General features: G+C 36.0%; 1 protein-coding gene across 1 annotated transcript in view; it reads right to left on the bottom strand.

Annotated features, from left to right (window-relative positions):
• megf11 (multiple EGF-like-domains 11) overlaps positions 1-23,879 on the bottom strand; it is a 183,270-nt gene that overhangs the window by 1,609 nt on the left and 157,782 nt on the right. Inside the window, exons 17-25 of the mRNA XM_073850488.1 lie at positions 15,568-15,696; positions 14,849-14,977; positions 13,995-14,123; positions 13,635-13,763; positions 10,014-10,247; positions 8,845-8,963; positions 7,384-7,438; positions 2,799-2,858; positions 1,946-2,155 (exon numbers count right to left, since the gene is read on the bottom strand). Of these exons, the coding sequence (XP_073706589.1) occupies positions 1,946-2,155; positions 2,799-2,858; positions 7,384-7,438; positions 8,845-8,963; positions 10,014-10,247; positions 13,635-13,763; positions 13,995-14,123; positions 14,849-14,977; positions 15,568-15,696 (1,194 nt within the window). The remainder of the gene's footprint in view (positions 1-1,945; positions 2,156-2,798; positions 2,859-7,383; positions 7,439-8,844; positions 8,964-10,013; positions 10,248-13,634; positions 13,764-13,994; positions 14,124-14,848; positions 14,978-15,567; positions 15,697-23,879) is intronic.

Here is a 23,879-nt window from a genome sequence, read left to right as displayed (position 1 = left end):
CATTCAAACATTTAAAAATGAATGAGTGCATTATCATTTATATTTTAATACTGGGTTTCATTCATTAATAATGGCCAAGAACATAAAGCAAAAATATATTCATGCATAAACACAATTATATTTATAATAAACCTTACAAAATGTGTGATATAGGGGCCATTTTACAGAATTGGTTGGAAACATCTTAAAAAAAAATGTTTCCCCTTAAAATTTTGTATGCATGCAAATTGTATTATATCCAAGGTACACATTTATATTTATTACGTTTCTATATTATTTATGTATATATACAGCAGTGTTGTTATAGTTAACTAAAACTAAAATGAAGTTGAAATAAAATATCAATACTGGATGAAAAACTTTAAAACTAGAAATGTTTCCTTGGGAACTAACTGAAATAACAAATTAAAGCTATTTAGAAATATTTTAAAATAATAAAAACTGAGAAAAGGACAAAATTATTAAAACTGAAAGTATAAAACTATGAAAACTTAAAATATGAAATTTACGCAAATACAAAATATTAATGAATAATTTAATAGTATATAAATTATACTAAAATAACACTGATCTACATATGAATATATATAAAACAAACGAAAATTTGAAATATTTTCTTGGCAACTTACTGAAATAAGTTCAAATTAGAAAATTAGTAAAACTAAAACTGAAATAAAAATAAATTACAGCTATTTAGAAATGGTTAAGAAACAATAATAAAATGACAAAATTATTAAACAATGTATGAAAATATAAACACTGAACATAAAAATGAAAATTGCTTTCTTGGCAACTAACTGAAATAACTAAAACGGAAAAAGCTATTTAGAAATTGTTAAAAAAAACAATAATAAAATTGACAAAAGGACACAATTATTAAATCTGAATGTATAAAAATATGAAAACTGAACATAACAAAATAAAAGCTAATTTAAAATATTAATAAATACTGTAATAGTATATAAATAACACTGATGTTTTTTGGAAACAAACTTTAATAAGTTAAATTACTAAAACTAAAACTGAAATAAAAATTAAAGCTATTTAGAAATTGTTAAAAAAAACAATAAAATGCACAAAAGGACAAAAAATTTATAATATATGAAAATGAAACATACAAAAAAAAACCTTATTCAAAATATTTAAAAAAAATACTATAATAGTACATAAATAATTTTAAAATAACACTGATATACATATAAATATATATTAAAACATAAATGAAAATTCGAAATGTTTTCTTGACAACTAATCGAAATAAGTTAAAGCTAGAAAATGAATAAAACCAAAACTGAAATAAAAATAATTTAAAGCTAAAAAATTACTTTTTTATATTATTTATAAAAAATAAATAACAAAAATAATAAAATAATAGCAAATGTTTAAATAAAATCATTTAGCAGATGCTATTGATTATTACAATTTAATAAAACCATTACAATGGAATCCAGAAAATAAATGGAAAAACATAGAATTTGGTAAAAATTTGAATGTGAGAAAAAAAACCCCTAAAAATGTAATTTTGTTAAACTTTTAATAAATTGCTCTTAAATTGTGTAAGTTTCATGATTTTGATTAATTAGACATGGCTTTTGATCAGTATGTTTTAATTTAACCATTAATGGAATCCAGAAAAATGAAAAGGGAAAAAACAGAATTTAGAAAAAATTTGAGAAAAAATTAAACCATTTCATAGAGCCATTTATTTAATTTATTAAAGATGCAGCAAAAAAGTGAAATCCCTGAAAATGTCATTTCTATAGGAATTACAATGTAGTGTGTTTTTCTCATTAGTGAAAAAGTAAAGAACCATGTTTCCATATAGCAACATCGTACTAACAATTTTGTATTAATAACAATGTTGTGCTTAAACAACAAGACTAAAATGACAGAACTAGAGACCTTCTATAAGAAGTAAGTACCCATTTGCATCCGTCAGACTCACCCACGTCATAGACGTTCCTGCTGGCAGTGGTCAGGGTTGTGCTAGTGCTAGAGCAGAAGGTCAGGTCTCTGTGAGCGGGTGACTTCATCTCCACGTAGCTGCTTTCAGTGTGCTTGCAGGCCAGGCTGGGCGGATCTCGGATGGTGGCGTACGGGTTCTCACTGTTCAGGGAGCACGAGCTGGAGCTACACATGGAGGCCTTTATGTAATCTACACACATTACAGAAGAGATATTACTCAAATATTCATTTCACATCACCCTCTGGGACAGAAAAGACTTGGGAGAGACACAAATGTAATAAATGCTATTATTTGTACAAAGAACTATAGGAAAATTAAGTTACGCTCAACACAACCTCTAGTCAAAGATGCAAAATAAGCACTTTTCCATGATGTACTGTTTAGAAACAGCATCCCAGGGTAGATTTTCATTGTGAAATCCTTTTAGACGGCACTGGAAAATCTTGTTACGGCAGCTAAGATCTAATGTAGCTGAAGAAGAGTTTGTGTAAAAGATGTATTACTTATATACATCATCTGGAAACACTGAGGAAGAGATGAATTTGTGCTCTGTTGAACAAAGGCAGTGATGACACAACAGACTATTTATAAACCGATTACACAGTTGAAAACGTAACGCATTTGTGAATGAGGAACATGCACATCCAGGTCAGCATGATCGCTATATATTGTGTCACTTCACTGACTTGAATAATGTTCGAAATTCATTCTTAATTTATAGAGAGAACACAGTGGTCCTTGTTTAGGGACTGTATAGCAACAATTGAAAAGAAGCTCTTGTGTTAGTTTGGAATATTCTTATTAGAAGAGCAATGTCCATCATAGTTATTACCTTTGGCCATCCGAGTGGTTTTGTTGTCCCTCAGTGTAAGCGTGTCTCCTCTTGATACTCCTAATGAAGCACATGAACATGATTCAACAACGGTATAAAACGGTGGAAATCTCCACAGAAATGTCAATATGACAAGGTGATGAGAACAGATAAGCTGCACTATCAATTAAAAAACATGTTTTTAAAATATTATAATAGGCTTTATTTATTTGATTACAAATACAGTAAAAACTGTACAAAATGTATATTATAATAATATTTTTATATTTAATAAATGAAATTTATTCTTTATTGCAATCTGATTCCTTTTACAAGAAAAACAAAGTAGACACACAAAAAATAAATAAATAAATAAACACATAATAATAATAATAATAAAAATGCTCAAGAAAAAACTAATTAACATAAATAAAATTTGAATATATATTCTGCAATATATTGATAGTACATTTTATTACAACATTTATTTTTTGTAATGGCAACATTTATGTTTGATCAAAAATAGAGTAGAAACTGTAAATAACAATTGAAATATATGAAATATATAATCTATATATATATATGATCGTCTTCAGTGTTACATGCTCAAGCAAAAATGTATATATATATTACAATACAATAAAATTATTAGTATATATATATATATATATATATATATATATATATATTAATAAATGTAATTCCTATGCTCAAGTAAAAAATACATTAAATATACATAAAATAAAAAATTAATAAAACAATTATAATTATACTTTTTATTCAAAAATAGTAAGACAATTTAAAGTAACTGTTTTAATATATTTTTAAATATTTTTAATTATGTAATTATTTACATTTTTATTATTAGAATATGTTGATTTTAAGCTCAAGAAAAAATATTGAATTAAATATATTTAAAAAATATATTGATAGTACATTTTCTTGGTAAAATTAATTTGATCAAAAATACAGTAAAAAAGGAGAAAATTTGTTTAATATTATTACATTAAAAAAATAACAGTTTTAATGTATTTTTAAAGTTTTTTCTGTGATGGCAAAGCTGAATTTTCAGCAGTCTTCAGTGTCACGTAAGGAAATGTTTATTTTTCTTAGATTTTTTGATAGTGCATTTTCTAGCGCAAAATTCTAGCACACATTATTATTATTATTATTATTTTTTTTTTGATCAAACAAATAAATGTTGGTTATTGTGCTAGATATGTATAGATTTATATATGTATTGATCTAATGCATAAGAAAATAAAAATTATAATATATATTTTTTTGGCTTACTGGTGAGTCTAAAGTGCCAACAGAAAACACACAGTATAAGGCAAGTAAGCAAGATAAAAGACAACACAGGAAGGCCTGAACATATACCAGAAAAGCAAAACCAAGCTCTTGGGCAATACCCAACTTTGTCACTCTAATGAGTATTATGAGTTAACCTTTAACCAAGTCACATCTCTAAATCACGTTTTTCAGCTGACTACCCAGAGATACCGACATGCCTTTAGGGTGACGTCAAGATCAATAAATGGAAATGCTTTAACAGAACACCCAACCCACACTGATAAAGCCAGTGCAATATTAATTTGGACTGTGTCTGTGAATAGTCTCCATGGAGACATGACAGCAGTAGAGTTACAGAGTGCGCTCACTGTTCAATTGGGTTTGTTCTCTGTACAAATGTGACGTAGTTTTGTCTGTTTATAGAAAAGGACAGTTTGTACTTTCACTTGATTTAACTTAAATCAAAACTGTCCTCATTTACTTTGTTAACATAGATTCCTTGTTTTATAGTAAACAATTCATCAAGAAGACAACGTAACAATGATTGGCCCAGGCTTTGAAATAACTCTCCGTTCATAACAGACTGTCATCTAAGGGTGTGTTCAAACTTGTAGTTCAGTTCGTTTGGTTCATTTGGTATGGACCAAAATGGGAAATGATACAATTGGTCCTGATTCGCTTAGCGTTCACACTGGCATTTTTGATAGCAAACCTAAAGGCAGAGTGATATGTTCACAACCTGATTGGTCAGGTTGAATGACGTATATTTTGTGACAGAACTCACTGAACACTGCGATAAAAAGGTGCGTTTGACTTAAAGTGCCGCTGCGGGTGTACGAAATCAAAGTACCCATTCACTGAACGGTCTGCTGATCACCGCTTTAAGTTGAATACATGCAATGCCGACCTGCTGGACTTAGCAAGCTCATTGTTGCGTGCATATGATTGCATTTTACCACCTGCAAACTCACAAAGAGCTCAAAAAAGGCACTTTACCTTGTTGTCGCTCCAAGTGTTGTGTCCCACAGTGTCCCACTGCTCGTTTTGTTTTGGATACACCGCTTGTTCCTTTCGTGAAATCATGTTGCATAGCATCGTATTTTGTCATTACTTCCTATTTTTGGTTCGTTTAGAAGTATTTGGTCTGTATTGAGTCCATATTTCATTCGAACCGCACCAGAGTTAATTTGGAAGCAGACCGAGACCAATCGTTTTAGCGTTCTCAGTTTGGATGGCAGCATTCACATTTACGCAAATGAAACGCACTAACAGAGCAATCGCACCAAAATTTGAATCAAACATGACAAGTGTGAACACACCCTAAAAGTTAAAGGATTAGTTCACTTGCGGGAAAAATTCTGGTTATTTACTTACCCCCATGTCATCTAAGGGGGTGTTCACACTTGTAATTCGGTTTGTTTGGTTCATTTGGTCCGGACCAAAAAGGACAATGTTACATTTAGTCCTGATCCAGTTAGCATTCACACTGGCATTTTTGATAGTGAACCTAAAGATACAGATCCTAAAGACATAGTGATATGTTCACAACCTGATTGGTCAGGTTGAATGAAGTATATTTTGTGACGGAACTTACGGTGTACACGCAATGTTGTCGGATGGATTAAGCACGCTCGTTGCATGTATATGATTTGATTTTCACCACCTGGGAACTTTACCTCGTCATTGATCCTAATTATTTGGTTCAATTGTGTTTGATCAGTGTTGGATCTGAACTCTGCCGAAAGGTAGATCTCCAGAAACAAGGTTAGACACACCTGGTTTAGAAGTATTTGATCCATGTTGCATTCATTTTTCATTCAAACCCCACCATACTTCATTTGGAAGTGGACGGAGACCCATCTTTTTAGCGGTCTCGGTCTGTTTGTTTGGTGTGCACTAGGGTTTGGATGGCAGCATTCGCACTAACAGTGCAATCGCACCAGAGTTTGTTATTTTAATCAAACATGACAAGTGTAAACATACCCTAAGATGTTCATGTCTTTCTTTCTTTAGACAAAAATAAATTAAGGTTTTTGAGGAAAACATTTCAGGATTTTTCTCTATACTTCAATGGGAACCAACAGGTTAAAGGTTCAAATTGCTTTTCAATGCAACTTCAAAAGGCACTACATGATTCCAGACAAGGAATAAGAGTCTAAGCAAAACAACTGGCTATTTTCTAGAACAAAAAAAATTTGTATACTTTATAACCACAAATGCTCATCTTGCACTAGGTCACGCATTAGATAGTCAAGTTAGAAAGGTCGCACGTGACATTGGTAAAAGTACCAACCCAGTATTTACAAAGTGAATGTGCAAAGAAGTCAAACGTCCTTTACAAAAAAGGTAAAACAACGATGTTGGATGATGTTAAAGTTAGAGGAGAAAATTTGAGTTTTTTGCCCTACCCTAACTTTTTGAACCGAAATACACAAATGAACCTTTCCAACATGATTATGTAATGTGTTAATTTGAGCTAGTGCAAAACAAGCATTTGTGGTTCAAAAGTATACGTATATAGATCGTTTCACTAGATAAGACCCTTATTCCTCAGCTGGGATCGTGTAGAGCCCTCTGAAGCTGCACTGAAACTGCAATTTAGACCTTCAACCCATTGATCCCCATTGAAGTCCACTATATGGAGAAAAATCCTTAATTTCTTTTCGACTGAAGTAAGAAAAACATGAACATTTTGGATGACATGGGGGTGAGTAAATTATCAGCAAAACTTCCTATAAAAAGATGAAATCACTGTCCCACTTTGAACTTGTGGTCACTGGTCCTATTTCACTTCCTCTGTGGGCTTGCAACAGAACATGATTGAAATACCCAACTCCAACCAGAGTCTCTGAGGCCTCGTATGCTCTGGTGAAGCCTTATCAGCAGACCTGCAGGTAGACATAATGGGGTGAGGTGGCTTGGGATGGGAAGTCAGAGAGGTAATGAACTCTCTCCCCCCTAGTCTGAGTGACCTTGGATAATATAGGCAAAGTCTGACCTTCCAGCATGTGCGTGTGCCACCTAAAGTAAGGGCTTATTAAAAACACAGCGGGCGGAGGTCTTGCTCCAGTGCCAGAAGCGCCGTCTGGTGTTCGTTGCAACCCCGCAGGAATGAGTAAGTAGTTTAATTCTCTGGTGCTTCAATGGAAAACAAATGTCTTATTTGTTTTGTGGAATAGGCTGAGCGGAGAAAAGAGCGATATATCTGATCCATTTCAAATTGCATGAGTACTTTTCAGGCTTTGTCTGATGGGAATAGATAGAAGATGGTTTGAATAGGGGGTGAGATAAGAAATTAAGTGAGGACACTGACCCAGGTCATTGAGATTGCAGTACGCTCTCCATTCTGAACTATTCCGGTCTCCTTTCTAAAAGGGAAAAAAGACAAAAAACATCAAAGACGCTGAAAGATCATTGCCCTGATAGCCTTGATGAAACAGTGTCCATGCAGAGATGAGGTTTTCTGGTCCGCAACCCATTTTTTATGTTCTAAAATTCTTGCAGTGCCACATACCAGTTGAATTAGGACCGAATTAAAGGAGTAGTTCACCCAAAAATTTAAATTCTGTCATTAATTACTCACCCTCGTGTTGTTTCAAAGACGTAAGACCTTTGTTCATCTTTAGAACAAAAATTAAGATATTTTTGATGAAATGTGACATTTCTGAACCTGCACAGAAACACTGTTAAAATGGTCAACCACAAAAATGTTTTTCGTGGTACTCTCTATAATGGTGCCTAGGATGACGCTGTGGAGAAGATTTGTTGAAAAAAGTCATTCATTTGTTTTCTTAACGCACAAAACAAATTCTTGTAGCTTCATAAAATTAAGGTTAAATCACTGATGTTACATGGACTGTTTTAATGGTGTTCTTTCTAATTTTCTGGGCCTTGAACATGTTTTGTTGCTGTCTGTGCAGGGTCAGAAAGCTCTCAGATTCCATCAAAAATATCTTAACTTGTGTTCTGAAGATGAGCGATGGTCTTACAGGTTTGAGGGTGAGTAATTACTGACAGAATTTACATTTTTGGGTGAACTATCCCATTAAGCTATAAAATTGTATTCACAAGTATGACTACCTAACTAGAAAATTATATTTTTAAGAATAAAAACACATTTTATAAATCAGTTTTATTGTTATTGACTCTGTCGTAACTATAACACATTGTTTGGTCAGCCTTTGTTTAAAGGTTTATGGTCAGTTTTTAAATTCTCTTATGCTCATCAAGGTTGCATGTATTTGATTAAAAAAAAACAATACTGTGAAATATTATTACAATCTGAATATTTTACCTATTTTAATATATTTTAAAATGACATTGCCATGTGATGGTGAAACTGAATTTTCAGCAGCTGTTTTTCCACTCTTCAGTTTCACATGATCCTTGAGAAATCATTCTATAATGTGATAATTTGGTGTTCAAGAAATATCTTTTCAATGCTGAAAACAGCTGTGCTTCTTAATATCTTTGTGGAAGCTTGTACATTTTTTGAGTTTCCTTTGATGAACAGAACAGCATTTATTTGAAACAGTAATCTTTGTAGCATTATAAATGTCTTTACTGTCACTTTTGATTAATTCATTGCATCCTTGTTGAATAAAAGTATTCATTTCTTTAAAAAGAGGTCATGTTGAAGCATACGTTTTTTATGTAACACTCGTAGCACAAAAGCAGCTACTATCCATTCAAATTGTGCTTAAAAATAGTTTATCTGTCAAAACATCATGAAGGATGCGAACCTCTGCTGTAATGAAAATGAGTCTGTCCTCACCTTAAGAGCGAGAGTACCATCCAGGTTGTTTGAGATGGAGGACGAGATGTTGCACTGTGCCACAGTGTGGTAGCTGGGATTGGAGAAGCACTGGCCGCCGGTGCTGCTCTGAGATGTTTCTAAAGGAAGAGAGCAAAACAGAATTGTTCATAAATTCTACATACCACAAGTTCACTAAACTCAAAGGATTAGTTCACTTCCAGAATAAAGAATTTTCTGATCATTTACTCACCCCATGTCATCCAAGGTGTTCATGTCTTTCTTTCTTTAGTCAAAAAATGAAGAAAATGAAGGTCTTTGAGGAAAACATTTCAGGATTTTTCTACATATAGTGAACTTCAAAGGGAACTAATGGGTTGAAGGTCCAAATTGCAGTTTCAATGCAGCATCAAAAGGCTCTACATGATCGGAGCTGAGAAGTAAGGTTCTCCTCCAACTTCTAAATTGTAAGACCTTTTTTTGTAAAAAAGTCGTTTGACTTTCTTTGCATATTTGGTTTGTAAACACGACCTTTCCAACTTTACATAATGCATTTGTGGTTAAAAAGTATATAAATTAGATTTTTATTTTAGAAAATGGACAATCGTTTCGCTAATTAAGACATTTAATTCTCAGCTAAGATCGTGTAGAGCCCTTTGAAGCTGCATTGAAATTGCAATTTGGACCTTTAACCTACTGGCTCCCATTGAAGTCCACTATATGATGAAAAATCCTGGAATGTTACTTTAAAAAACCTAATCTCTTTTTGACTAAAGAAAGAAAGACATGAACATCGTAGATGACACGGGGTGAGTACATTATCAGGAAATTTTAATTTTGGAAGTGAACTAATCCTTTAATGGAATTGGTCAAGCCATTTATAGCCACATCATCAAAACTAGTCCATGAAGCTGACATAAAAAATGACTATAAATATGCAGTTTATTCACATTATTCAAATATTAATTGAATACTTAAGCAAAGCTTATCAGCATATGAAAAGTGTGGTAGCACTGTGATAACATAATACAGTGCTTTTACTTTCAGTTACTGAATAGACAAAAATGCTGCCACACACCTTTCAAAAGGTACTATATAAGTCATATTCGTAAAAATATTCATGGGGCGTCTGAAGTTGTTTATAGCAGCTTTTTTAATATTTGATGATTAGTCTCAAAGAAGGTTCTCACCAGAGAGGGAGTAGTCAGTGTTGGTGACACGCAGGGCTGGGGTGTACGAGACACTGGGCATTTCCTGGCCTTTGTCTCTCTGTCTCTGCCTGAACCAAACAAACAAGCTGAGCATGGCCATGATGATCAGCAGTAGGAAGATGATGCCCATGACAGCACCCGCAGACTGCCGCTCTGAACCCAGCGAAGGACTGATCTTAGTGTAGGGGTTCAGCTCCTCCATCACTAAAGCCGCTGAGACAGAATATGATTGTGGTGAAATCAAGTGGAGTAAATCAGATACTTCATTCCTGAAAATTCAGGTACAACAGAATTCATATGCATGCTAATCTCATTGCATGTATGATCAGAGACACCACAAAAACTACAATAATCAAGAAGAAAATGTGAGTGGTGCATCATGCATTGTTTTGTGTGGTTGCAAAGTGTTTTTGTGTCGGTGTTAGTGTGTTTCTATGTAGTTGCTAGGGTGTTCTATGTGGTTGCTAAGGGTTTCAGTCGGTGAAACTGTGTTGCCATTTAGTTGCTAAGAGTTTGAGTGGGTGTTAGTGTGTTGCTATGCAGTTGCTAAGGGTCTGAGTGGTTGTTAGAGTGTTGCTATGCAGGGTCTGAGTAGTTGTTAGTGTGTTGCTATGTAGTTGTTAGAGTGTTCTGTGTGATGGTTGCTAGGGGTTTGAGTGGGTGTTAATGTTGCTATGCCGTTACTAGGGTGTTCTATGGGGTTGCTTACATAGCAACACACTAACAACCATTTAGACCCTTAGCAACCACATACAACACCCTAGCAACTGCATAGCGATACACTAACAACTATTTAGACCACTGGTCTCAAACTCAATTCCTGGAGGGCCACAGCTCTGCACATTTTCACTCCAACCCTAATCAAACACACCTGATCCAGATAATAAAGGTCTTTAGGATTACTAGTAACTCCAAGCAGGTGTGAGTTGGAGCTAAACTCTGCAGAGCTGTGGCCCTCCAGGAATTTAGTTTGAGACCTCTGATTTAGACTCTTTGCAATCACATAGCAACACACTAACACCCACTCAAACCCCTAGCAACCACATAGAACACCCTAGCAACTAAACAGCAACACACAACCAATCAGACCCTTGGAAACTGCATAGAACACCTTAACAACTGCATACAACTGATTGTTTGTTTGTGTTCCTATGTGAATGCAAAGAGTCTAAATAGTTGTTAGTGTGTCACTATGCAGTTGTAGTTGCTATGTAGTTGCTGGGGTGTTCTATGTGGTTGCTAAGGGTCTGAGTGTTTGTAAGTGTGCTACTGTTGGTTGTAAGTGTGCTACTGTTGGTTGTTAAGGGTCTGAGTGGTTATTAATGTGTTGCTATGTAGTTGTTAAGAGTCTGAGAGTTAGGGCTGGGCGATTAATCGAAAAATAATCGAAATCGACATTCAGAACCTATAATCGTTAAAATTTTTCCAGGAAGATTATTTCAATTACTTTCCCTTTAAAAAACACTAGCGCTCCGTTCCGTTATTCCGCCGACATGTCGATGGAGAGCTTAAACAGTATTTATACAGTAAAAAGTATTTACAGGATATACAAGGGTAATTTTATTTAGAGGAGATACTGCTTATTTTCTACTTTTAATATGAAAAACATTGAAAATTATTTATTTTGTTTCCAATAGTGCAAGTTATTTATTTTCACTAATTTAAGAAAAATGTGACTTTTCGTTTTAAGCAATGCTTGCTTTAATTTCAGTTGTTCAACACTGATGTTCAATTAATAATCATAGATCGTAGATAGTGTGTTTCCTTCAATTATTTTAAAATCAAGTAATGCACCCTTCATCCAAAAATCTCTCGCTTGTAATATGTGAACATATTTACTGTACAAAACTTGTCAGTGAACTATGAGGGCAAAAAAATAAATATTATATAAATATAATTAAATATAATTTTATTAATAAATAAAATAATCGTTCATTAATCGTAATCGGGTTAAAATGTTCAATTAATCGAGATTTTGATTCTAAGCCAAATTGCCCAGCCCTACTGAGAGTGTTTGTTTAATGTGCTGCTATTGGTTGCTAAGGGTCTGAATAGTTAATGTGTTTCTCTGTAGTTGCTAAGAGTCTGAGTGGTTGTTACTGTGTTGGTATTTAGTTTATTAGGGGTTGCTAAGAGTGTTTGTTGGTGTGCTGCTATATGGTTGCTAAGGGTATGTATGGTTGTTAATGTGTTGCTTTGTAGTTGCTAAGGGTTTGAATGGTTGTTTGTGTTTTGGTATTTAGTTACTAGGGGTTATTAAGAATCTGAGTGGTTGTTAGTGTGCTGCTCTATGGTTGCTAAGAATCTGTATGGTTGTTAATGTGTCACTATGCAGTTGCTAAGGCTCTGAGTGGTTGTTAATATGCTGCCATATAGTTTCTAAGGGTCTGAGCAGTTGTTTGTGTGTTGGTATTTAGTTGCCAGGGGTTGCTAAGATCAGAGTGGTTGTTTGTGTACTGCTATTTAGATTGCTCTGGGTCTGTATGGTTGTTGATGTGTCGCAACGTAGTTGCTAAGGGTCTGAGAGGTTGTTAATAAGTTGCCTTGTAGTTTTTAAGGGTCTGAGTAGTTGATAGTGTGTTGGTATTTAGTTGCTAGGGGTTGCTAAGTGTCTGAGTATTTGTCAGTGTGCTGCTATTTAGTTGCTAGGGGTTTCTAAGTGTCTAAGTGGTTGTTAGTGTGCTGTTATTTGGTTGCTAAGGGTCTGAGTGGTTGTGTGTTGACATTTAGTTGCTAAGGGTTGTTAAGAGTCTGAGTGGTTGTTAGTGTGCTGCTGTTTGGTTGCTAAGGGTCTGAGTGGTTGTTTGTGTGTTGGTATTTAGTTGCAGGGGGTCTAAGTGGTTGTTAATTTGTCGCTGTGTGGTTCTTCAACATCTGAAGGGTTGTTAATGTGTTTCTATGTAATTGCTAAGGGTTTGAGTGGTTGTTAGTGTGTTGCTATGTGGTTCTTCAACATCTGAGTGGTTGTTAGTATGTTGCTATGTAGTTGTTTAGGTGTTCTATGTAGTTACTAAGGGTCTGAGCGGTTGTTTCTGTGTTTGTAATTAGTTGCCAGGGGTTGTTAAGAGTCTGAGTGGTTGTTAGTGTGCTGCTATTTGGTTGCTAAGGGTCTGCGTGGTTGTTTGTGTGTTGGTATTTAGTTGCTAGGGGTCAGAGTGGTTGTTAATTTGTTGCTGTGTGGCTCTTCAACATCTGAGTGGTTGGTAATGTGTTGCTATGTAATTGCTAAGGGTTTGAGTGGTTGTTAGGGTGTTGCTATGTAGTTGTTTGGGTGTTCTATGTAGTTGCTAAGGGTCTGAGTGATTGTTAGTGTGTTTCTATGTGGTTCTTCAACACCTGACTGGTTGGTAGGGTCTTCTGTGCAAGTGCTAATGTCTATGTGGTTGTTATTGTGTCACTATGTAGTTGTCAAGGGTCTGATTACTCTTTTTTTGAATGTTTCTGTGGTTGCTACAGTGTTCTAGGTTTGCTAGCATCTTGTCATGTGGTTACTTAAGGGCCCAACTCTAAAACATAACAGGTTCCTTCATTCAGTAGAGAATTTCTCCATATATTTTTTTCACCCCAGTTGAAAAAAGACGTAAATAAAGAGAGTGATACCCTGGTCACAGCGGATTCCTTTGTATCCCGGGCTGCAGTAGCACGTTCCGGTCACATAGTCGCAGGTGGCGTTGTTCATACATTCACACAGCTGCTGACAGCCATAGCCAAACGTCCCGGGAGGACACTCTGTATGAAAACACATACAGCAGCACAATTAACCAAACACCCCGGGCCAGCACTGTGTAAAACAAACACTCAAACACATGTTGTGATCGACTGCCTGGGATGGTGGATGAGGAACACAGTCACACACACAGCTCATCATCAATCAGGGCTGCTAAACGTCTTTTTCGAACGGACATTCTCACAACCCCCTAACACAAGAACACACAATCTTAAAGAGGCTACAACACTCACTCTGTTCACAGTTGGTCCCAATAAAGCCAGTCCGACAGGCACACTGGCCAGTGATATGATCACAGTCAGCTCCATTTTGACAGCGGCACACCTCTGCACAGTCTCGCCCATAAAACCCTGAGGGACAGCCTGAAGGAAAGAGATATCCTGCTACATCACATTAACCTACAACACACAGTTGGTGCACGCCAGCAACAGGAACCCAGAGTGAAAGTGAAGCCGCAACATTCGAATTCAACAAATGACCACAATTTGTTAGAACATGTACCTAATTCAACTACATTAGCATGGCAGTGTTCCCCTTTCACGATGCCCTCGTACACTTCGTAGACAAACACACATACAGTATATAAATACACAAACACTCAAAGACAGTCTGGCCACTAAAGATAACAAGCCTACTGGAGCAAACATTGCAGCAAAACACAAACTGATTTCATCACTCCTCAAGAAAGAGTTTATATCACTGCCGTCATGAGAAAAAAAGTTTCAAACAGAGTGGCAGCAGAGGAGGGATCAAGAAATGATTGACATAATGAATGAAAGATGGATTTTGTTTTTTCGCAGGCGTGATGTTGATGGTCTTTGATTTCAGCCTTGAGCAAGGTCATATAATGAGTTAAATGACTGACGTGAAAAAAAAAAACGTGCATTTATTATTAAGGACCACTCAGTGGCATCATAACATCATGAGATTTCACAACTCCCCGGTGCAGTACGGAAATACTGCCAACAGATGTCACTGTGTCACTTTATGCCCGTTACGTGTGCGGGAGAGAGTGTTTGCATGTGTATAATAGTGGCTCTTGTTTGTACATTTAATAACTGTGAATGTGTGTGTGAGAGAGACTCACGCTGCGTGCAGTAGAGGCCGGTCCAGCCCAGGCTGCACCTGCACTCTCCGTCGTAGGCACTACATTGGGCTCCGTTGTGACAGTTACATGAGTTCAAGCAGTCAGGGCCCCACTGGCCTATGGGACAAACTGCGGAGCCAGAGACACTGTCAAATGAAGTCTAACACATATTTGTATTGTGTTGAAATGCATTTACAGGCCCCTAATTGACATAACATGTATACAAATGATGCATGTTTTGCAAATAAAATGTGGTAGAGCTAAAATAAAGAGGAAATCACATTGAAATGAGAGCTGTAATGTTTTAATATAGTCAGTTTTAAGCTGGAATTAATAATTGAAATCTCTCAGCCAATCCTCACCCCTTCACTTACAGCAAACAGTGTTAGATTAACAGCGTGAGAGGGGAGGGCGACGCGAGGGTGAGCGATAAATTTTCCAGGACATTGTTGCTCTCGTCTGTATTTCATATTGCCGCTCTCTTGCGCTGTGTAAATTATTGAGAGTGTGCTATCAAGTAATTTATTGAAGAAATTGTTGGTCTCCATCAGTGGTGCTTGTGGGGTATTTGGCAGAGAAAAATGGACGTGGTCGTGATTTACATGGCACTATGACATGAGACGCCCATGAAAGACAAATGGCTGAAAATGGATGGGAAAGAGTCATAGGATAAAACACAAATAAAATGTAAACAAAGAGAAGGACAAATTGGTTCGTACTCTGTGAGCAGTCGTCTCCTGTCCAGCCTGGGAAACATTGGCAAGAGCCGTCAATGGGGTTGCAGGTGCCATTGTTAGTGCACACGCAGATCTCAGCGCAAGCTTTGCCGTATTTGCCACTGGGACACACTGACGGGACAAAAACAGACACAGACACAAACACAACACTTAAACCCATGAGTCATTCTTTCAGTGGTAAACACAGCATTTCTGGAAGATGCTAACATTGATTTTACTCCTCCTAACGCTGATCTTAGGTCACAGTAATGCTATTGTGTTTTTGAGTTAAATATTTGCATTCAAATTACATATCCTTCTGAAATAGCTTTTGCTTTCAGTGAAATGAAGGGGAAGTGTGTCAGCAGCGGGACTAAACAATTTAAGATTGAAATGATAAAAAATAATAACGATTATTTCCACCCTTGTCAACCATTCTTTTGAAAAGACAAAATGCTCGTATGCTCAACAAGGCTGCAGTTGTTTGATTAAAAATACAGTACAAAACAGTAACATTTTAAAATATTATTAGAATTTAAAATAACATTTTATATTTTAATATATTTTAAAATATACTTCATATATTTATTATATTTCATTCATTGCCTGTGATGGCAAAGCAGCCATAACTCCAGACTTCAGTGTTCTATGATCTTTCCAACGCTATCTCACAACCAATTTGTAGGTATTTTATGAAGTGGCTAATTTGTACGAATTCGTACAACCTCACTTGTTTGATTTCGTACGTTTCCTGTGAGGGGTAGGTTTAGGGTCGGTCATTTGTATGAATTCCTAGGAATTTGGCACCTCATAAAATATGCACGATTTTTAACATAAAGTTAAAATTTGTACGACCTGGCCTCTTAGCCACCTCATAAAATATGTACAAACTGCTGTGAAATCGGGTTGAATCCTTCAAAAATACCTTTTAATTTGCTAATTTTGTGTTGAAGAAACATTTCTTATCATCAGTGTTGAAAATGGTTGGGTTGCTTAATATTTTTGTGGAAACCGTGACATATTTTTTTCAGGATTCTTTGATGAATAGAATGTTTGAAAGAATAGTATTTATTAAAAAACAGAAATCTTATGTAACACAAAAATATCTTTACTGTCACTTTTGATCAATTTAATAGGGTTATGACATGAGAAGTCAAATTTGCCTTGATCTTTTGGCATATAAGAGGTCTTTATACCATTAAAACATCCTGCAAGTTTCATAGCTTGAACCGTCCTCCTCTTTATAAAGAAAATATTTATTCAATCAAGCTCTACAAATGGCTCTTTTGGATTTAAAGTGCAAGGTGACATCACCTGGGCACAAATTTTGGCATAAACACTGCCTCCAGAGCAAGGCATCAACCACCATAGGCCCTGCCCACTGGCATTCAGTCACTTAATGGCTGACACTTGAATATGATCAATGCGAGTGGTGCATCACATCAAAAGCAAATAGAAATTAGAATCACTGCCGCTATCTTGTCCACACACTAAACAGTATACAGATGTGCGTTTGCTTTCAGACACAGTCCATCAATAGGACAAATTAAGTGAAAGAACGTTAGTTTTGACGTGTTTGGTTTAAACAGCTCATTCACATCTTTGTATAGATATCAGATGGACTCAGCGTAAAGAACACGTGGATAGTATATTTTTAATGGCATCAGGATAATTTCAGAGGATTGTTCGGACTTCAGAGCATGCTGTTTTCTAAACAAGACACAGTGTCATGGAGAGTTCACAAAGAAACATTTGTTGAAAGATGCACTCTAGCGGTACTAGATCTGACTGCAGCTGCATCAAAAGTGGTAAGTAAATGATTTCATAATGCTTGTCTGGAAATAACAGTTTTTTATCATGTTGTCAAAACACTATGCAATAGCAAAGGGGCGTTGATATTCTTTCCTATGCAATGATGTTAGCCAATCATAGGAGTGGATGATTACTGAGAAGCTTTAAAGGACACGCCCCTTAAAACAGGTAGTTTCAGACAGAGGGTCAGAATGAGGTTTGAAACTAATAATTTTTCCACATATTTATTTGTTTTTTGTGCAAAAAACTTTATTAACATTATAAGTAAACCTCAAGGAACATATTCAAATAAAAAAAACTAGGGCTGCAACAACTAATCGATAAAATCGATTATTATCGATAATGAAATTTGTCGACAACGATTCTCATTATCGATGAATCGGGTCCGCCCACAGTGCACGTACAACTTCAGAGGATCACGTCAAATAACAGCACTGAATGACTCATTTCTATAGACAAAATGCATCTAAAATAGTGGAGGAAACAGACTGAGATGCTGCAAGAGAGTTACGTGATCCAAGCTGCTCAAAACATGAGAATTCCTTATTTAAAACTAATAGAGTGATGGCTTGCCCTGTGAGGCGCTTTGAGATCCGTTTGCGTCCTCAGCATGAAAACTTTCAGTTTGCGGTCATATCCTTATCTGTAAATGTCACAAATTCACTCGAGATTTTCCATTTAAAAATCCATTCTGGCAGTCTGTAAGTTTAAATCTTTACTGAATGAGCGTGTCAGACAGCCAGAACACAGAAAGGGAGACAATTGATACTCAACTCAGCGCAAAAACATTCATTGTGCTGAAACATCTGTCGTTGAATGTTAAATTTAGATTTAAATACAACATGTAGTGCGCGTATTTATGGAGGGTATGAACAGTAGGGCTGTGACGGTGGCAGATTTTAACCACCGCCGGTGGTGCGGTGTTTTATATATAAATAAATGAGGCTCAAACATTATTCCCGAACGTGCGTGTTTTGCAATTTCTGTCGGTGAACAAGCTGTCTACAAAACACTAAAATAAATCAACGAAATAATACATTTAAATAAGAAAGTAGCCTAAATAAGTGTTAAATAGGCTATTAAACAAACATTCGTTGCAAAAATTCCTACAACCTCTAACGTTACAGCTCATCAGAATTACTGGCCAAGTTCTCTTTCTCTTCCCCATTGCACAGCTGCTGTTTTTAATAGCAAAGTAATTACATTTATTTTCGTTTCTTTAGTTTATAAAGTTAATTTAGAAATATATTTGGAACATGTTTTTCTTTGTGAAATTCAAGTTTTTGTTTTTTTAAAGTAACGACAAAGCGGCCAGCGGCAGATAGATCAGTTTAGCCTTCTCAAATCATCACGATTTAAATTAAAATCCTTAGATTAAAAAAAAAAAAAAAAAAAAATTAAGCATATCACAATATTAGTTTAATCGTTTAACCTAGATAAATGTGTAGGCTACTAATAGGCGCATATCCAATAGTTTGTGCGGAGATTGAAAGCTTTGCAGGATATGGAGGTGCAAGTGCTATGTGAAACTTCATTTTTGCTCATAAATGTAAGAGTAATAAATTTACTTTAAATTATTACTTCACTGCTATAAAACGAAATAATTCAAATCGAAAACAAAACTCTTTTATTAGCTAATCCATAAAGATGCACTCAGAAAATACAAGTTTATTAATAAATAAATATGAATATCTCCTTACTTTTCCCCTCCACATTCATGGTAGGCCTAATTACTTTAGCTGGGGCTTTGGGCCAGCTTCAGCTTACTGCGTGCATTTGAACGCGGAACTCATGTGCTCGCTGCTGTTGGTGGGACACTAAACACTAAACTGTTGGTGGGGGCAGCCGTGGCCTAATGGTTAGGGAGTCGGACTTGTAACCGAAAGGTTGCAGGTTCGATTCCCAGGTCCGGCAGGGATTGTAGGTGGTGGGAGTGAATGTACAGCACTCTCTCCACCCTCAATACCACGACTGAGGTGAGTCCCTTGAGCAAGGCACCGTTCCCCCAACTGCTCCCCGGGCGCCGCAGCCATGGCTGCCCACTGCTCCGGGTGTGTGTTCACGGTGTGTGTGTGTTCACTACTGTGTGTGTGCACTTGGATGGGTTAAATGCAGAGCACAAATTCCTAGTATGGGTCACCATACTTGGCCTCACCTCACTTCCTTTCCTTTCCTTTCCTTTCCTTTCCTAAACACCGCCACGGCAGAATAAATAGCAGAAACACTGTATTTTATGCTTGTTAGTGTGTTTTTCTTCAGATATTTGTCCTTTCTCTTTATTACAACAGGTGAATTGTTGTAAATGGTTAAGCACTGTGTTTTCATAGCATTCAGAATGTGGAATAGTGTGATTTAAAAAAATAAATAAATAATTGGGATTTTTAAGCCAACGAATCGATTAATCGAAAAATTAATCGGCGAACTAATCGATTATCAAAATAATCGTTAGTTGCAGCCCTAAAAAAAACACACACGTTATGACCCCTTTAATGCATCCTTGCTAAATATTAAAGGTGCAGTATGTAATATTGACGGCTAACGGTTAAAATGGGTACTACAATCCAAATTCAAAATATTAATTTTCTGGCCCCCTTCCTCCTCAGACACAAAGGCTGTCAGATTAAGGGCATGCAACAGGAACGAGCGCAGCTGACAATGGAAGGCAAGTTTATGAGTTGATTTATCCACGTTTTAATATGCCTCTGGTCGTAGAGGTTTTAAGAGGCATGCGTTTTGGGTCGGGTAGAATCTGCGATCTCTGAGCCAGTTTGTTTGCTGCCTTCAATGCACTGAGTTTTTCACCATGTGGCAACCGGGGATGTGAAATACTATTGGTTACTCTTACCATTGGGTATCTATACATATCTATGGGTGGAATCACCAAACACAACAGACATGTTGCCAAGTCTGCAGTTTTCCCACAGAAAACCCACTGTTGCCACTGGTTGTTTTTCATGGCTGCGGGTTGTAGCGACCCCAATAACGTGATATTTATCCCCTCGAATACAAATTTTTACTAGGGGAACCCTGGCAAAAATATTTATTTTACCCCACGGAATGCGATTTTTAACAGAGGACCCCCTCGAAACGCAATTGTGCTACTTTTGAGAAGAAGGTTTTGTTTTGTTAAAACCTGGCAACCCTGCACGGAATGTACATTTTCACAGTAGAATAACAGGCTGTAGCACAAACTGAATGTTTGTATTATGGTGTTTTTATGTTAAGGCACAGTCAAAAAAATTGCATACAGCATTTTAAAAGTATTAATTTCTTTCAAAAATAAAAAATCTTACTGACCAGACTTTTTAACTTAATCAGTGATGTTAAATATTTTGGACTTAAAATTATTTAGATGTTACCACATGAGGCAATTTTTGGTTAATGTAATTTTAGTTTCTGTTTTAAACTTTACTGTAACATCTTACAAATCACCTTTAAAACTTTTCATAGATCATAATGTGTGATTGTAAGTTCTGCATAAGTAGTAACTGATGATAAACCAGAGTGACATGTGCAGGAGTGATTGTAAGTCATGTCTGCGTGCACTTCAAAGCTGAATCACCCTTCAAACATGTGCCTCTGTCACACTGTCCAATTATCCATCTTTGCCAGCTTCGCTCGGCACCGTCAAGAATAAGGTCGACTGATGTACTACGAAATTAAAAATAGAGCTTGTGTACATTTTTAATAAAATGAATATTTATAGCAAGGTGCATACAATTGGATGTTTAGATGCAAACACCATATATGACTTAACTTCTCATGAGAATCGAAACACGGCTACACAAGAGAGTTAGATGTTCCAATCAGATGGTCGTCCATTGAGGTGAAGCTGAAGCTAAATCTTTGTGGCACTGGCTTTTAATAATTATATTTCCACACTCTTCTCATTTTGTGGAAACTCTTTCAACTAACTCAAAGCTTCCTCTTATTAGCTAGTGGCCCCCTCATGTCACGGGCTCCGTTTCATTCCAACTGTGACTAGCTGAAGTTCATTAGCTGGTTCTGAGATGGGCGAACGTGGGCTCAAGACATCGGAGGACGCCGACATAGACCAAACTACAAAAAAGTAGGTATGTGGGCTAGCCACGATTCCCCCAGGCCTGCTTTCTTCCAGTAATTATGATCTGACAAATTAAAACAAGCCTTTTCTCAAACCTTCTCCTTCTTCTGCTTTAACATATGAAATATTTATTCACGAGACAGCTCTGAAAGCAATGAAAGTGAATTCTATATATTCATACTGCCTTTCCTTAATTCATGAAAGACTGGTTAATTATTATGAGATGGTCTATCTATATTTCATCTGGACGTCTCAGTTGGGTGCTGTGGAGTGGGAAGAGAGCGTTAGGGTTTATTAGTTTGAGTTGAAAATCTGCCTCGTTGACCTGAATCTGAAGTCAGAATCCCGTAACTATGTATACGTGTATATAAACATGAAGTCAATATTTACAGCGCTCCCTTATGGACAGATGAATAACTTTTAAAAAGTAAAATCACCCTATAGGAATGATAGAAAACTAAGTCATAACTATGACATTGTCATTGCATGTTTCTCCATTGACAGCCATTCGAAAGTTGCCATGCTTTCTGATGAAATAAATTTGTTTTCAAGCAACATATACGCAGATATGTCATTATATTACAGTAGATGTTTTGCCATCAGCCAGAGATGGCAGATTTCAAACTGTGCACTTCTCAGGGAGGGGGTTATTCATAAGCAGTGTAAGCGAAGGGGAATGATGAATGGGAATGTTAACGGATAGCTCTCTCCAGGTATTATAGACCTCCTAGACGTAAATCTTGAAGCATGAAATATATTAGTGGAAATTAACAAATTATTGTCTCTCCCCTGTCTCTGGTTTTCCACCGGAGCTCAACAAAAACAGAAAGCAGTGATATCGACCTGACTCTTCACTGTTTGTCTCACTGAGAAGAATGAGCTCAGCAATATTCAGATTTCTCTGAAGGTTATTTGTCAGAGTGTCAGTGATAATGCAATTATTTTCAGTACGGCGGAGCCGCAGAGTCAGCGTGGCGTTCTGCGGATGGGCATGTTGCCAGTGGCAGAGCGCACACACACACACACACACACACACACACACACACACACACACACACACACACACACACACACACACACACACACACAGAATGGCATAACATGCCATGCGGGTCGAGTACAGCTCATTTTAGTGACAGGTAGGTTGAGAGGGGTAAACCGCTGTTTATGTGCATCATTTATGTATATTATCTACAATAGAACCACAATATCATCATTACATACCAATCAAAATATATGTTGACATGTATATGTAGACATATATGTCTATCCATTTATGCTTCCAGACGCATAATTTCATCTAAATAACAATCGATTCTAGTTCACTCTGGTTCATCAGCAGGGGAAGTAGCAACTAGAAGGAAAGACCTTTGGTGTCATTACAGTTTGTGCGAATTGATTCCAGAAGAGTCACCTGCTTATATAGGTTTGAGGGAAAAATCTTTTTTCCAGCCAAAATTTTCACTGGCTCCACCACAAAAATGATAATAAATGGGTTTATTATAAGCAATGTATTTGTATATACATTTTTTATGTACTACTAAATGTACCAGTCTTAAGTAGCACGGGTATATTTGTAGCAATAGAATAAACAGCGATAAAAAAACCATTGTATGGGTCAAAATTTTTCTTTTATGCTAAAAATCTAAAATAAGATATTAAGTAAAGCTCATGATCCATGAAGAAATTTTGTAAATTTCTTACTAAATATATCAAAACGTAATTTTTGATTAGTAATATGCATTGCTAAGAACTTAATTTTGACAAATTTAAAGGCGATTTACCTAATATTTAGATTTTTTTGCACCCTCGGATTCCAGACATTCAAATAGCTGTATCTCGGCCAAATATTGTCCTGTCCTAACAAACATACTTCACTGGAAAGCTTATTTATTCAGCTTTTCAGATGATGTATAAATCTTAATTTAAAAACATTGACCTTATGACTAGTTTTGTGGTCCAGGGTCACGTATATGTATACACTACCGCTCAAAAGTTTGGAAGCAGTAAGATTTTTTTATGTTTTTTTAAAGAAGTTTCTTATGCTCATCAAGGCTGTGTTCATTTGATAAAAATACAGAACATTATTATGATGTAAAACAATGTTTTTCTATATTATTATACATTAAAATTTAATTTACATCTGTAATTAAAGTTTAATTTCATTACTCCTCTTTATTTATTTACTACTCTTCAGTGTCACATGATCCTTCATAAATCATTCTAATATGCTGATTTGCACCTTTGATGTGCACCTTTTCCGGCCACATTTTGTTAATTACTCTGTTAATATGCTTCGATACTGCGCTCTGTGAGCATCCAGCTTCTTTCACATTTTTGGACCTGTGAACCAACTTTTTTTCAGGATTCTTTGATCAATAAAAGGTTAAAAAGAACAGTATTTAATTTTTAATAGAAAGGTTTTCTAACAATGAACACT

Source organism: Garra rufa, chromosome 11 (genome assembly GCF_049309525.1).
Source record: "Garra rufa chromosome 11, GarRuf1.0, whole genome shotgun sequence".
Classification (NCBI taxonomy): Eukaryota; Metazoa; Chordata; class Actinopteri; order Cypriniformes; family Cyprinidae; genus Garra; species Garra rufa.
This window is presented reverse-complemented; position numbering and strand designations above follow the sequence as displayed.